The sequence below is a fragment of the Acanthopagrus latus genome, chromosome 17, assembly GCF_904848185.1.
Source record: "Acanthopagrus latus isolate v.2019 chromosome 17, fAcaLat1.1, whole genome shotgun sequence".
NCBI classification, from domain to species: Eukaryota; Metazoa; Chordata; class Actinopteri; order Spariformes; family Sparidae; genus Acanthopagrus; species Acanthopagrus latus.
Genome location: NC_051055.1, coordinates 152,688 through 168,805, shown reverse-complemented (window position 1 = coordinate 168,805; position 16,118 = coordinate 152,688). Strand labels below are relative to the sequence as shown.

At 43.5% G+C, this 16,118-nt stretch overlaps 1 protein-coding gene across 2 annotated transcripts in view; it reads right to left on the bottom strand.

The window, feature by feature from the left end:
• LOC119006796 (aldehyde dehydrogenase, mitochondrial-like) overlaps positions 1 to 16,118 on the bottom strand; it is a 28,553-nt gene that overhangs the window by 6,605 nt on the left and 5,830 nt on the right. For both annotated transcript variants that reach the window (XM_037075868.1, XM_037075867.1), the window contains exons 4-10: positions 15,765 to 15,844; positions 15,411 to 15,522; positions 14,426 to 14,554; positions 13,295 to 13,408; positions 12,053 to 12,155; positions 5,033 to 5,217; positions 3,595 to 3,759 (exon numbers count right to left, since the gene is read on the bottom strand). In XM_037075868.1, the coding sequence (XP_036931763.1) occupies positions 3,595 to 3,759; positions 5,033 to 5,217; positions 12,053 to 12,155; positions 13,295 to 13,408; positions 14,426 to 14,554; positions 15,411 to 15,522; positions 15,765 to 15,844 (888 nt within the window). The remainder of the gene's footprint in view (positions 1 to 3,594; positions 3,760 to 5,032; positions 5,218 to 12,052; positions 12,156 to 13,294; positions 13,409 to 14,425; positions 14,555 to 15,410; positions 15,523 to 15,764; positions 15,845 to 16,118) is intronic.

Genomic DNA, 16,118 nt, shown 5'->3' with positions numbered 1-16,118 from the left:
TGTCATCACTTTTATCTTCCAGTAGCTCAATGATAGAACTGTTGTTCTCATTCATTCACTTTTCAAAACTAATTCAGTGTTTCATTTTTCAGCTCTATTTTGTGTTTACACACGTTTGTTTTTTCTCTGCTCCAAACCATGGATGTATTATGGTCTAAACGCGCACCACCGCTGTGGCGCACACTGAGCAGCTGGAGCGGCTCCAGGATCGGCTGCGTTCATATAAACGGACTGCGAGCTCGACTGTAGCCGCACCGAGACCCAGCACGTGCTCTGGCCTGCGTGTAACGTCCGCATCGGTCCCAACATGACGCGACACAACGCGCACTGAGGGCAAAGTTTCACGGTACCGAAACAAAGGTTCTTATTGGCTCTAGTGACAACCTTCAATCAGCAGCAATGAGCGAGCGGCACGCGTTCCACAGGACCGAGCGAGCTGTGCACACTACAGTTGCTTGCAAGTGGTGTGCTGACGTCCCAGGGCACAGCGCTCGCTGCGCACAGAAAGTAGACGTCTATCTCTGATCGGGTCGGGATCTCATAACACTAATAACGGTAATTGGCTACCGAAATTATTTCACAGAAATCATTGCAAATCACGGGGAATTAACGTGAAATTAGATTTATTACATTTTTTACTTGTTATCTATTTTCAATGCATTATTTTTCACTGGCCCCACCAGGCCAGTGCTTGGAGCGTTCTGGTGGCCCTTACAGTTTTAAAAGTACTTCCGGGCCACAGGGCCATTTATATTGTCGACCCCTGCTGTCATGCAAAGGGATGTTAAAAAAATGGTGGTATAAAAACACCACGCATTTCCTTGTAATACGGTTTTGTGTGTGTTGAGCCTATAAAGCCACTTCTCTGTCCGCTGCGGCTCCACTCTGTCTCGCACAGAGGGGAGGGAGAGAGAAAGAGAGTGAGAAAGAGAGAGGGAGGTAGAGTGAGAGGGGGAGAGCGAGAGAAATAGAGAGAGAAGCTATTGCCTCATCGACATCTCCACCAGCACAAATGAGATGAGACGCGACAGTGGAGCGACTTGAACCTTTTTGAGTTATAAATCCATTAACATAACTTTCTTTTAGGGGCTAATAAGTCGCCTTCCATGAGAGTTAAGAATAATTTAATAATATGACAGCTGTCAGTGTTGGCTGTTAATCTTGCCACAAATCTTCAACTTCTCCCAGATATTGAGTTTACTGTGACTTTGCTGTTGTAAACATTGCTGTTCCTACTAACAGTCACAGTAGCAGACACAATAATCATTTCTTGGTTTTGTCACATTTTTAGATTAGTAACATGTATTTCTAGTTTGCATTTGCCCTCCAATAAACAAGTGTTTCATTGCTTTTTAAGAATTACAGCTGAATTGTATGTCTTCTATTCCTCAGTATTATGATAATGTGAATAAACTCACATTGACAATAATCACTCACAGCTACACAGGATACATAGCTATGGAGCTGGCTTTCTCTAAGTACTTTGTTTATTAATTTTACATTATGTTATTAAGGCCTGAAAAAAATGTTTGCGCACCCACATACCGCCCTATTCTGACTTTCAGCCCCTGCCCCTCTATAATCATGTGCACATCACTGCACCCTGGGGTCCAGGAGACATTCTAGTCCCATTTCCAAATTTTACCCCTCGTTTTCAACCCACTTGCCCCCCATTTGTCCTAGATTGATACTGGGCACTAACATCCTCTGTCTGCAGCCACTCTGTCTGCAGCCACTCCCCCTCCACACATCAGTTTGGCTCCCTCTCTCTTTCCACTGCTGATGTAGCCCAGAATCTTGTTAAACTGCTCCTGATCAACCTGGACAAGTCAGCACAGACAGAACAGCAATCGTGTGTGTGAGAGCTCATGCCAGAGTATTTACACTCTTCAGGATACGGGCACTCCCCCTGTGCAATATGAAGCTTGCAGCTTGTGGGGTAGGTATTAGGGGTTTAACAAAACCAGCAGAGATTGTTTCTTTTAATTTGAATTTGTTCTATTTTAAGCTCCCTTCAGTTGTCTGAGCTCCTTACAAATTCCTCCACTGTGTTAAGGTGGTGACTTAAAAAAAAAAAAAAAAAAGGAAAACCAACATCCCAGCAACACCACTGGTATTGTCCAAAACTGCCACGCAACACTCAAGAGGTGTGTCAACCCAGACAGCCAAAGCTTTAAGAATCTGATGGTGAATCTCATTATCCTGTCTAATGGATATGGGTAAGTCCTTCAATGAGACCTTGCATCCTTTTCCAGGAACCTGCAAGTTGGACTCCTCAAATGGTTTTTTCCACTGGCACTTCGAGCCATGCTCAGAATGTACCTACTCCAAAGTAGGTGCAAAATGCCTGCCCCTCTTCCAAGTGGGCCACGGTGATGTCTTGCATTCTTCTCAAAACAAGCCTGTGTTGTAGGATTCAACTCACAACTGTGCAGGAAACCTGAGTGACGGACATTCTAGTCTAGTCAACCACAAGTCCTTCTCAATATCCACCCTGCCAATATTTACCGGTTAGTTCGGAATATTTAACATTTATACAAAAGGAGGGTATTGGGTCATTCCATGCAAACTCAGGGCTCCCGGTTCATGTCAGGGACTTTCTTGAAAAAAATCATGTTGAAAGACATTTGGTACACACTTGTGAAAAACATGGCAATAGCAGTGGTGAATGAAGAGGAAATTGAATTTGTTGTCTGTGGATGTTTTAATATGACTGTGGATCTTTCAGATCAATCTTAGGAGTACCTAAGGCCTCCAGGTTCCACATTTTATTGTAAATGTGTCATGCAGTGTAGGACTTCCACTGGTCTTGGTCTTGATCTTGACTTGGTCTTATATCATCAAAGTTTTGGTTCTGTCTCGGTCTAGATACACCCTGGTCTTAGTCATGACCTGGTCTTGGTTTAGGTCTTGACTACTACACTTCTGCTTCCGATTCCTTAAAAAGGAAGGGATACGTATCACATCTGGTGATCATACTCTATTCTCATTGGCTCACAGAGAGGTTAGTGTCACTGAAGAGTTTACGAAATAGTTTCCTTTGACTAACTAGACATTAATATAGACTGCATTACCATTAGCTTGAATCAGCGACACTGCTGTTTGAATTTAAAGGGATATTCCGGTGTAAGTTTAATCCATAGTCTAACACACCTTGACACCGAGTATGACCCGCCCTCGACAGATAAAGTTTGCAGACCACTAGCTTACGTAGTTTTAGCATCCTCAGAAACAACCGCACAACAACAATACACTGCAGCAAATGGATCCAAGTATAAATCGCCACCAAAAAGCCACAAGTAATGCTTAGAATAGCACCAAACTTCAGCACCATTACAAATAGGGTCCCAGCACATATTTCGAGGCATCAAACATTTGATATCTTTGCCGGTTATGTCGGAAAAGATAAACAAAACTTACCACTCGAGAAGCCTCCTTGTTGTGGGGAAGCCCTGCGAGTCGATTACCGAGTGCAGTAGAGTTCCGCAGTTCAGTGAATATCATTACACCGGAATATCCCTTTAAGGACTCAGTGCAATACATTGTATTGGATTTCATTTGATTTCTCTTTTTCAATCTTCTGCTCCATCTTACCTCCTCCCTGGCAATGGTCATGTTATCCTGGACATCTCCAAACACAGTAGGTTGGATGAAGTATCCTCTGTCTGCAGCCACTCCCCCTCCACACATCAGTTTGGCTCCCTCTCTCTTTCCACTGCTGATGTAGCCCAGAATCTTGTTAAACTGCTCCTGATCAACCTGGACAAGTCAGCACAGACAGAACAGCAATCGTGTGTGTGAGAGCTCATGCCAGAGTATTTACACTCTTCAGGATACGGGCACTCCCCCTGTGCAATATGAAGCTTGCAGCTTGTGGGGTAGGTATTAGGGGTTTAACAATTTGATTTTAAGGTAATGATTTGCCCAACCAGTCCACATGTGTTTCGTGGACTTGGAGAAGGCGTTCGACCGTGTCCCTCGCGGCATTCTGTGGGAGGTGCTCCGGGAGTACGGGGTTGGAGGCCCTCTGCTAAGGGCTGTGCGGTACCTGTACGACCCGAGCAGGAGTCTGGTTCGCATTGCCGGCAGTAAGTCAGACCTGTTCAGTCAATAACAGTCATGTCATTGTCTTAAACTGGTGGACAAGATCGAACGTGAAAGTGAAAGTGAAACTTAACGCTGCACAAAGAAATGTCTGTTGTGCTCCCCCTGTACCCCCTGTAGTATTTATCCATACCGAATAACATGCCCCGCTGTTGACCCATTCTACACTGCTTGTGATCTCCATTAATGCCTCTGCCACTGTAGGTTGAACATGCCTTTCCTACAGTGATGGTCGGCATCAACCGGTTTTAAACTGGTGCACAAAGACAAACTGAGTGAAGACACTTTACACACCACTGTGGCTTCAGTCCTAGTCTGATCGCCATCTTATGCAATTGACCACCATCACGTGCATTGGGCTGTGTTTTTTTCAAAAGTTGACTCTGTCACAACCGCATGCACCACTGCAGTCAACCAGATTAAAATTAATTTAATTTAAAATTAAATCAAAATTAATGGGAAAACCTGCTTTTTCAACACCAGATCCAATGTGAATCCACTCGCTACACTACAACATGCTGTGTTTTTTTCCCCCTCTTGGCACGCCTGCTGGACATGAAACTGGGGGCTTGGCTAAATCCTATCGATATCCGACTCACAATCGAGATTGTGACTCCCCTAGTAGATAAATGTTAAAGTGTGTCTGTGTATATATGTATATTTCTCTGCTTTATACTCTTTTTGTTCTTTAATGTCTTTCCCTTACATTTGAGCCTTCATGAAAATTTAAAATCAATAAAATATAACTTAAAAAGAAAAGACTACAAATAATAGTTTCATATCAGGGTAAGTAATGAATTTGGGGCACAGGGGTCTGCTCTTCACGCCCTTTCAGATAAAGAATTAGATAAGGGTTTTGTCAGTAATGGCATATGTTGTGATCTTGTTTTCTTGATCAAAATAAAGTTGTTAAGAGTGTGTGTGTTACCTGAGGTCCCTGCTCAGTCTTTAGGTCGAAAGGGTTTCCCACCACTCGTCTCTTAGCTCGCTCAACACTCCGCTCCACAAACTCATTGTAGATGTCTGCTTGGACGAAGGTGCGAGAGCCAGCACAGCAACATTGGCCTTGGTTAAAAAAGAGAGCGAAGTGGGACTGCTCCACGGCATCCTCCACTGAAGAGAAAACAGTACATTTTAGTTACTGCCAGTACAGCCGCTTACAGCTGCAACATGGCACACTTCTGAGGACACAAGCAGCGGTTTTGCATGTAATCACACAAAATAAAACAAATTGCTGTCTGGTGTAGTGTCTAAAAATCTGACCTGTAATACCATCACCCTGTTTAGAAGTGTTCTGCTGTTCTGTGTGTGTAGAAGGAAAGTACCTGAAAGGCCTGCGATGGATAAACAATGGAGAAGTAATTCCTTAATAGGCACAATGGAGTCACAATTACTGTATATGGAGATTATGACCCCCAAGTCCCCGGGAAGGGAGGGGGATGAAAAGGGGGTGTCTGGACTTCCAGTGGAGCGAGACGACAAGATGGTTGCATGAGCTTGAGCTCACGATTCAGAATTAGTCAGAATTAGCCCCCCTATATTCACTATTGCTGAGCAGTTCATAGTAGATTTTTACTTTGGAATGAATAGGGGAGTAACAACTAGGGGTCAAATGAAACGTGACATTCAACAAGGGAAGAATGAACCAGAGATGGACGATACTCAGTGTGCTAACGACAACCCTGTGGAAAACATGTGCTTGGTGCTTCAAAGCATCAGTAAGGAAATGCGTGACTTCAGAACTGAGCATAAAGTGGATCTACATATTCTCAAAGACAAACTTAAGGAAGACATGAAAAATTAACTCAAAGATCTCAAACAGGAAATTTACCAAAAACTTTCTGCTAACTCTGCTCGGATCCAGGCCAATGAAACCAGGCTGAATGAAGCAGAAGCATGGATCAATGAGACCGAGTCGGCTAACATGGACATGAAGAAGGTGCTCATCAAATCCATGGAAAGACAGAAAACAATGCTTGAAAGATATGGAGGGGTGGTCTAGGCGGAATAACATTCACATTTACAGCGTACCTGAAGGGATAGAAGGCAGCTCCGTGCCTGACTTTGTGGAGCAACTTCTGAAAAGTGAACTTGCACTGACAGTGGACAATAGGCTGCAGATTCAGTGCGCTCACAGAACTTTAGCTCGTAAACCAGAGGGGAACCAACCACCCAGGTCTATAGTGGTAAATTCTCTGGAGTTTAATACCAAAGAATCTGTATTGAAAAAAGCCTGGGGAAAGAAAATAATGATTGAAGGGCGACGCCTGTCATTTGATCATGATTATGCCACAGAAGTTATTCAGAAGCACACCGGGATAAAGAGGCTCCTGAAAGAGAAAGGAATTTGTTTCCAGACTCCGTTGGACAAGATGCGCATTCGCTGGGACTCGGGAACACGTACTTACGAGAATGCACAAGAGCTGAGGAAGAGAGGTTACTCAGTGAAAATACCAGGCGGCAGCGCCGAGGACTCGAGCCAGAAGATGGAGAGGCTTCTTTGGGCCTCGACATGGCAGCGAGCCGGGGAGAGGGGCACAGACACTGCACTCCATGCGAGGCAAAGATTACTGGAGTTTGAGCGGATTCCCTCCAACTAATCTTGTCACAGATTGTGAAACTTGGTTGGCCCCTTAAAGAAACCAGCGGTGAGAAGTTAATGTTTTGACTGATATATCCCTTCTGCCCATGATGTGACCCTTTAACTGTTATATATGGGGGAAAAAAGAAAAAAATAACCACACGTCATTCTTATTTGATTATTTCACTCACACTATGAGTAGTAACAGATATATATATATATATATAATTTTGTTTGTTTTTTTTTCTTTTTTTTTCTTCTACGCTGGTACGTGGAGTCAAAACATGTCAGTCCAATGCTAAAGACTTCATTTGGAATACGAAATACATGCCATCGGATGTCATTGGACGGCTTGGATGTGTGAAACTGCGTGTTTCACCTCTAGTGAGGGGCCCTCCTGGAGGAGGATCTCCCTTCAGCCTACCAACGGGGACCCAGGGTGACAAAGAATCACCCCAGCTTGGGAGTTAAATGTTTTTCCTTTGTCTTTTTCAGTTAGCACACGTTGTCCAGATGTTCAGGTCAGTGCAGTTTTAAGTTGTCTGGAGGCTAAAGAATGTAACACGGGATTGGATCATTTAAATGCCATATAATCATATAAAACTGGTGTCACTTAATGTAAATGGCATGAATAATCCCGTCAAGAGGAGCAAGGTCCTGGCTAAATTGAAAAAATCAAAGGCTCAAGTATTATTTTTGCAGGAAACTCACCTGCCTCAACAAGAGCATGAAAAGTTAAAACGCTTTGGTTTCAGGAATACATTTTATAGTAGCTACAGACCTAGCCATAAGAGGGGAGTGGCTATTCTTATCACAAATGCAGTTCAATTTGAATGTCTTTAAGAAGTTCGGGACAATGAAGGAAGATTTGTATTGATTAAAGGAAAGCTAGAAAACACAATGGTGACAATGATCAATGTATACGCCCCACCAGAAAGCACTAAATGTTTTTTCAAAACTCTGTTTGACACTATTGCTATAGAAACTGAAGGTATTTTGATATGTGGGGGAGATTATAATGTGGTCATGAACCATAACCTGGATGCAACAAGCCCACAACACAACAGTCACACAAGAAGGGTTAGGGTTAGTACGCACCCAGTTGAATTCATTTAATTCAGTTTATTTGCTGAAAATACTTTAAAAAAAGGGTTTGCTACTTGGGATATTTTGAGAAGTAAAACGTATTTAGTGATAAACTCATCGGTAAAGTTACTTGATTTCTCATGGTATTTCACTGGGGGGGGCTTTACCTAACTTTACAGAATATTTTTATGAGGCTCAACTTAGGTACCTGACCTCTTGGTGTAGACCTGGCTACGAGTCTAAATGGAAAGAAGTGGAAAGGGAAGAACAGGGCTTTCCAACCCAGATATTGGTGGGGGATAAACATCCGATAGGTGCTTTGAGACATGTTATGAACCCAATAGTAGCATTTAAACTTGAAATATGGAGCACTGTTGTAAGAAAATACAAACTCAAGAGGGATATATGCACTCTGAGGTGGTTTGCGTATGATTTAAAGTTTAAGCCAGGGACGTATGATCCAGCATTCAAAGAATGGGCATGAAAAGGTGTGACAGCAATATGTACAGTATCAGAGGGTGGACAATTTCAAGTTTCCAAGACCTAAAGACAAAGTAAAGCCTCATAAACAAAGACTTTTATAGATACTTGCAGTTGAGAGATTATTTCACAAAAGAGATAAGATCAAATAAAACTATAAATAAGGTGATGGGAGTTATTATCGATTCATACAAACAGAAGGGGTCCCAGCCCATCTCTACTTTCTATCGAGCTTTGGGTGAGAGCAGGAAGGAATCAACACTTTATAGAAAGGTAAAATGGGAAGCAGAACTAAACATCCAAATACAAGAGAAGGAATGGTATCACATGTGTGAGACACAATGTACATCAACAAATTCATTAATATGGAGGGAGTTCGGCTGGAAAAACCTAACTCGCTATTTTATAACACCAAAGATAAAATCTAGGCAACTTGCTATACAACAAGCCTGCTGTAGATTATGTGGGGGCAATGAAGCTGACCGTGCATGTATCTTCTGGAATTGTATAAAAATTAGGATATACTGGCAAAATGTTAACTCAGTTGTGAAAAATGTTTTGGGATATGAAATCCCAAATACTTCTCCAGTGATGTATCTTGGGAATATTGAGAAGGTTGTAATGAAAAAAGATCTGTACTTGACAAAGTGTTACTCGCAGCAAGCAAGAAAGCGGTCACAATAAACTGGCTCAATGTGAACACTTCAAGCCAGGAGCAGTGGTTGGAAATTGTCCGGGAAATCCATGTTATAGAAAAACTGACATACCTGTTGAGACTCAAAGAGAATGTATTTGAAAAAAAATGGAAAAAATGGAACATTTATATGAGACATGACACCAACTAAATGGAATAGTGGACAGAAGTCCACTATTCCATTTAGCATTCGTTCAGTAGTATCTCCAGACAGTCTGTTTCTGTCATTATTGTTACCCCAAATTGTACCTTGTTTGCTGTATTGTTTTTGCCTTATAATTGTACCTTGTTTGCTGTATTGTTTTGCCTTATACATGTGAAAACTCAATAAAAAGTTTAAGTTAAAAAAAAGAAAAGGGGATGTCTGGCTTTATTTTTAAGACCTTATTTAGAAGATATTTCACCAGTATAATCCAAAAATGGAAACTAATCATGGATAAGGGTATTGATCCAAAAAGGAGGAGGATCCAAGGGCGTGGAAAACCCCGGACCAGAACTGTATGGTAAGGGGAAGCATCAGACAGAGAAATCAGTTCATCCCGGGAGAGCTCACTGCATGTATCCGGCTATGTGAAATAAATGCCTTTGACCTGAAGACCAGCTGTTTCATCCTTGATTAAGACTCCACCTCCTAGCTTAGTAAAAAGGCAGTTAATTGTTAATATAGACAAGTAGTTTTGGCACTACACTGGCTGCATGTATTCTGATTTAACAATAATCAACAATTAATGCCAACACACCCTGTACCCTGGGAGGGGTACTGCAGAGTGCTCCAACCGGGGACTCCGTTGTTCTACTGGGGGACTTAAACGCTCTTGTGGGCAGCGACAGTGTTACCTGGAGGGGTGTGATTGGGAGGAACGGCCTCCCCAATCTGAACCCAAGTGGTGTTTTGTTACTGGACTTCTGTGCTAGTCACAGTTTATCCATAACAAACACCATGTTCAAGCATAAGGATGTCCATCAGTGCACGTGGCACCAGGACACCCTAGGCTGGAGTTCAATGGCCATATGTCTTGGACACTCGGGAGAAGAGAGGGGCTGAGCTGTCAACTGATCACCACCTGGTGGTAAGTTGGATCTGTTGTCAGGGAGGTCTTCAACTCCCACGAAGAAGAAGGAGTCCTATTGAGCATGGTTAGTTCGGGGGACTCCTGAGGCAACTGACGTGTACTGGCAGGCCAAGCATGTGGCAGCACGAGTGGTCGCTGAAGCAAGAACTCGGGTCTGGGAAAAGTTCAGGGAGGCCATGGGGGAGGACTGCCGGTCAGCCTCGAGGAAATTCTGGCAAACAATCCGGCGCCTCAGGAGGGGGAAGCAGCCCTCCACCAACACTGTTTATGGTGGAGGTGGGGAGTTGTTGACCTCGACTGGGGATATCGTCAGGCGGTGGAAGGAATACTTTGAGGATCTCCTCAATCCCACTGACACTCCTTCCATAGAGGAAGCAGAGGCTGGGGACTCAGAGGTGGATTCATTCATCACCCAAGCCGAAGTCTCTAAGGTAGTTGGGAAGCTCCTCAGTGGCAAAGCAGCGGGGGTGGATGAGATCCACCCTCAGTACCTCAAGTGTCTGGATGTTTTGGGGCTGTCTTGGCTGACACGTCTCTGCAGCATTGCTTGGCAGTCAGGGACAGTGCCTCTGGAATGGCAGACCAGGGTGGTGGTCCCTCTATTCAAAAAGGGGACCGTAGGGTGTGTTCCAACTACCGGGGATGACACTCCTCAGCCTCCCAGGGAAAGTCTACTCCAGGGTACTGGAGAGGAGAATTTGGCCGATAGTCGAACCTCAGATTCAGGAGGAACAATACGGTTTTAGTCCTGGCCGTGGAACACTGGACCAGCTCTATACCCTCTGCAGGGTGTTCGAGGGTTCATGGGAGTTTGCCAAACCAGTCCACATGTTTTGTGGACTTGGAGAAGGCATTTGACCGTGTCCCTCGTGGCATTCTGTGGAAGGTGCTCTGGGAGTACGGGGTCAGATGCCCTCTGCTAAGGGCTGTACGGTCCCTGTACGACCAGAGCAGGAGCCTGGTTCGGATTGCCAGCAGTAAGTCAGACCTGTTCCCGGTGCATTTAGGACTCTGGCAGGGCTGCCCTTTGTCACCGTTTCTGTTCATTATTTCTATGAACAGAATTTCTAGGCGCAGTCAGGGGAGAGGGTCTGGTTCGGGAGCCACTGGATTCCATCTCTGCTTTTTGCAGATGATGTTGTCTTATTGGCGCCGTCGAGCCAGAATCTCCAGCACGTCCTGGGGCGGTTTGCAGCCAAGTGTGAAGCAGCTGGGATGAAGATCAGCACCTCCAAGTCTGAGGCCATGGTTCTCGACTGGAAAAAGGTGGCTTGATCCCTCCAGGTTGGGGGAAAGTTCTAGCCTCAAGTGGAGGAGTTCAAGTATCTTAGGGTCGTGTTCACGAGTGAGGGAAGGATGGAGAGTGAGACTGACAGGCAGATCAGTGTAGCAGCCACGATCATTGAATCAGTCTGTCATGGTGAAGAGAGAGAGCTGAGCCGAAAGTCGAAGCTCTCGATTTACCAGTCGATCTATGTTCCTACCCTAACCTATGGTCATGAACTTTGGGTCATGACCGAAAGAATAAGATCCTGGATACAAGCGGCCGAAATGAGTTTCCTCTGCAGGGTAATGGAGTAGAGCCACTGCTCCTCCACATCAAGAGGAGCCAGCTGAGGTGGCTTGGGCATCTATATCAGATGCCCCCTGGACGCCTTCCCCGGGAGGTGTTCCTGGCATGCCCCACCTGAAGGAGACCCAGAAGAAAACCCAGGACACACTGGAGTGACTATGTCACTCGGTTGGCCTGGGAACGCCTTGAGATCCTCCCGGAGGAGCTAGAGGAAGTGTCCGGGGTGAGGGAAGTCTGGGTGTCCCTGCTCAGACAGCTGCCCCCGCGACCCGGCCCCGGCTAAGCAGAAGAAATTGGATGGATGGAATAATTAATGCCATTAACATGAGCTAAACACCCCACCACGATGCACTAAACTGACATTTCAGTTTTACATTTGCAGACCAAGATTTAAATGTTCAACATCAAGATTAGAATGTTTTGTAAATTCAGCTTAATAAATATCTAAATAGGATACATACTGTTGGCATCAGACAAGATGATGTTAGGACTCTTTCCTCCAAGCTCCAGAGTGACCTTCTTCAAGTTACTGCCACCTGAAGCCTGTTGGATCAGATGACCCACCTGATGGACACAGATAAGAAAAGAAACAGACGGTGAAACCTTTGCTTCAGCTAAAATAAATGTATTGGTTGAAGCTGATTGAAATTGGTGAAGTTAGTGCAATGAAAAAAATAACCAGCACATTCAAGGTGCTCATCAGATGTGCTGCATATCACAGAAACTAAAAACAGAATTTACACCAATCAAGATGTGATCGTGACCCTGCTGGCACAGACTAATGACATGAAGTGGCCATTGAAGAGTTGGTGCTTAAAGCAGACAACTTGGAAAATTGGAAGCTGCTGTTCTATCCTTGGTCTAGTACGCCTCATAGAGAGGAAGGGACAGATTTGTGTTCTTTTATGGAGAAGTGGCTACCTTAGGTAGTCGGTGGAGGTAACTTTCCTGGGTGGCTGCTGATTGAGAGAGTGCACAGAATCAGCATCAACAAGGCTGTAGCACAGTAAACGATAAGAGCAATAAAATTCCTGAATTACACAGACAAGACTCGGGTCATGAGGGCAGGCAGAATGGAGGGATCTATACACCAATGCTACCAAAGAGTTGTGACGTCAATATCCTCAAGTCAAGAAAAGTCTTCTGTCTAGTGAAGAAAGACCTAGTTTCTCTCTCCATCCCATTGATTTTCAATGGAGTGCAGGGGCACTCTTACACTAGCACCCTGGTGATACTACGAGCAAAGATTCATGTTGTGTGGAGCCTTCTTAGTGTTTTAAAAATAGTGATTTTGATGCTAGCACAAGAGTGCCCCTGCACTCCATTGAAAATCAGCTTGCCCAAAAACGAAACTACAGTAAATCTTTAAGTGCCTCTTTTGTCGTAATTATGTTTTTACACAAAGGTTTGACTCATATGCATTCACAAATAAACCCTAGGTTGCTTTTTGGCTAGTGTTTCACTTTAAGCAGTCTCTTTTGGTGCTTGTTCACCTGTGTCTGCTGAGGATGACTGGTTAGGGAAGCTTTCCTGATCATGCTACTTCTGTCTCCATGGCAACCATGATCAAAAGCATATCACACAACATTACTTGGGTCAAGCCCCCAGAAAGAGAACCAGTCCTTACTTTTATTTTCAGTTTTTTAGTATGTATACAGCATGTAATCAACCAACAGACTGCAAAAACAAGAGAATTGTCCTACCTCAGTGGAGCCAGTGAAAGCCACCTTGTCAACATCCATGTGCCTAGCAATAGCAGCACCAGCTGATGGACCCATGCCAGGCAAGATATTTACAACACCTTCAGGAAAACCCACCTGCAAACAGAAACACATCAACAAAAGCCTGAGGCCATAATTACAGTTTTGTGCCTTTAATTTTTGTAAGCTTCTATTTTTTATCCTGTTTCTGTACTCTGACTGACAACATCAGTCTTCTACTGACTGACTCATCAACTTTCAGAGGACATGCGCATGTGTTTAGTTTTCAGATTTGAGATGTTATGTGTTTTTTGATTTTCAGATACATTTTCATCAATTCATGATTATAACTGACTAACAGGATGTAGACACACTATATCAAAAACCTATCAACCTCACTGCAACTGGAGTTTAAAGGATGGCTCACACTGATAGTCCACACTGTTGTAGAAGGAATATAAAACCTGGCACACACAGCTATTTCAATATGTACAACTCAATCATAAACAGACACTTCTATATTTGAGTACACAAAAAGTAGACCAGTGCACGCTTCAACACAAGTCCGTCAAACACAGAGGCTAAAAGAGTATAGGGTATTTTGATTATGTAAAAGATGTCTATCTTCTGTGTTGCAGAGGTGTCTACTGAAGTTAGCGTAAAATCCCCAAATCCCCATTTCAGAGAGTGAGACGTGAACATAGTTGGGCTGTACTCGGATTCGAGCCTTTCCTGTCCCCTCCTGCCATGAATTCTCATCCCTGAAGTCACGGTCTTGGTCAGAACCACTGTAAATCACCTCTGTGCTATATTCCCGGTCTTCACACTGACCCGTTGGGCTCAGAGGTTGTATTCAGTCCCAGTTTGCTGTCCAACCGGCTAAGCCTTGTTGTGTCTATGACTTGCTATTATATTTGCTTATGGCAGCTACAGCAAAGAGCATTAAGTCCAAGATATAGTGAGCAGCAGGGATAAGCAGTTATGCTGCCCCTCGCAGTTTTGGAGCTGCCTTTGAATTTGAGCCATTTATTACAAATGCCACCATTAAAGATCTGTTGTATTATTTTCTGATCACTGATATTTTTCTTGTAAATTCCCATTAATAAAGAAGCGTAGAGTATCATAAAAAAGTACCTCTTTAATCAGGCTGGCTACATAGAGTGCTGTGAGTGGTGTCTGCTCTGCAACTTTCATCACCACAGTGTTACCAGTTGCAAGGGCAGGGCCCAGTTTCCAGGCCTGCATCAAAAGAGGGAAGTTCCACTGCAGGGAGAGAAGGAGAGAGGGATGAGACAAAGATTAGAGAATAATAAAGATCACATTAGACTTCTGGTCTACCAATATTTGTTCCATTTCCCATTCACCTCAATTGCAGCCTGTCTGACAAAGAATAAAAACAGGTGACTTGAGTAAGTCCAAGTTAATCTATGTTCAGCTTTGTCTAGCGGATGTGCTTTGTCGACTAATAGAGACATGGCTGCATTATGTCTGTAAAATAAAAAAAAAAGGAGTTATTTCTCCATTTTCAGTTGATTAACTACACAGTTTAGCTTCACACTCCTTTACTTTTATAGTTACTGATTGTTCTGATCAATATGTATTTATCACCATCATATGACCAATCACGTCATATGTGTTTTTGGGGAATCTTCAACTTTGTCCTGTGAACCATTTTAGGGCTTTTTTCTTTCTGTGAGAATATTTGAAGCTTATACTCCTGAAACCCATTATTTACTTATATATTTTCCCATTAGTGTATTTATGCATGTGAGAGACGTGGATATGACGGGATACATCAGACACTAGCCCCATTTACACTGCCCTTTGAGTGAGGGAATGATGCGCTGATTGTCCACATTGACACCTGTGTGTACGTTTCAGATGTAGAGAGGGGGGACAGTTTCACTGCAGCTCTGATGCGCCTCTGGAGGGAGTATCAGAGTTGCAGCAGAAGCAAACCAGCATCTGTGTGAATGGATAAGCCAAAGGTGCAGAATGGGGGTGTATCGATCTGATAGTGTTCACAGTCTGATAGCTAAACAGATCCTTCACTCACCCAATAAAAGAGAAATCACCCAGAGAGCAAAGTTACAGGACAACAAAAGTAATGTTCACTTACGGGTATGATCTGTCCACACACACCAATGGGTTCATGTCTGGTGTAGCAGAAATAATCTCCGTCAATGGGAATGGTCTTTCCTTCCCATTTGTCAGCCCAGCCTGCGTAGTACCTGAACACAACGAGTTTAGACAGTATCTGTGGTCTTATCAGTTCAAAGCAAAAATACTAAATTTCACTCATGTCTTAGCTATGAGATATCATCAAAGGCTTTCATACAGCAGTATCGTTCAACTAGACTGAGGAAGTCACAGCTATTCGTAAGAAATATCAAGGCAGTGTTAAATAAAGGCTGCTGCTCTAAAATACCATGAACTTTCTGGCTTGTGCATTGGCATTTGGCTTTGTGCATACCTGAGACATTTCACCACATTGGGTATATCCACTGTGTAGGACACAGCATATGGCTTTCCATTGTCCAAGGTCTCCAGTTCCTGCGGCAACAGCACAGTATGAAGTTACCTGTTATGTAAAATACTGAACCAACTGCAGTTGTGCAACATCACAATATATGATATGATATGAGAAGCTGTGTAGAAGACATATGTGACAAGAAAGAGATGTGCATTTTTGATCATCTGGAAGATTATTAATTCAAGTAACTGTACTCATGTGACTATTCTTATTCAAGTAAAGCACGACAGAGATAGATAGACAGATAGACAGATAGATATTCTAGCAGTGCTTCAACATTTTTAAATAACTCAC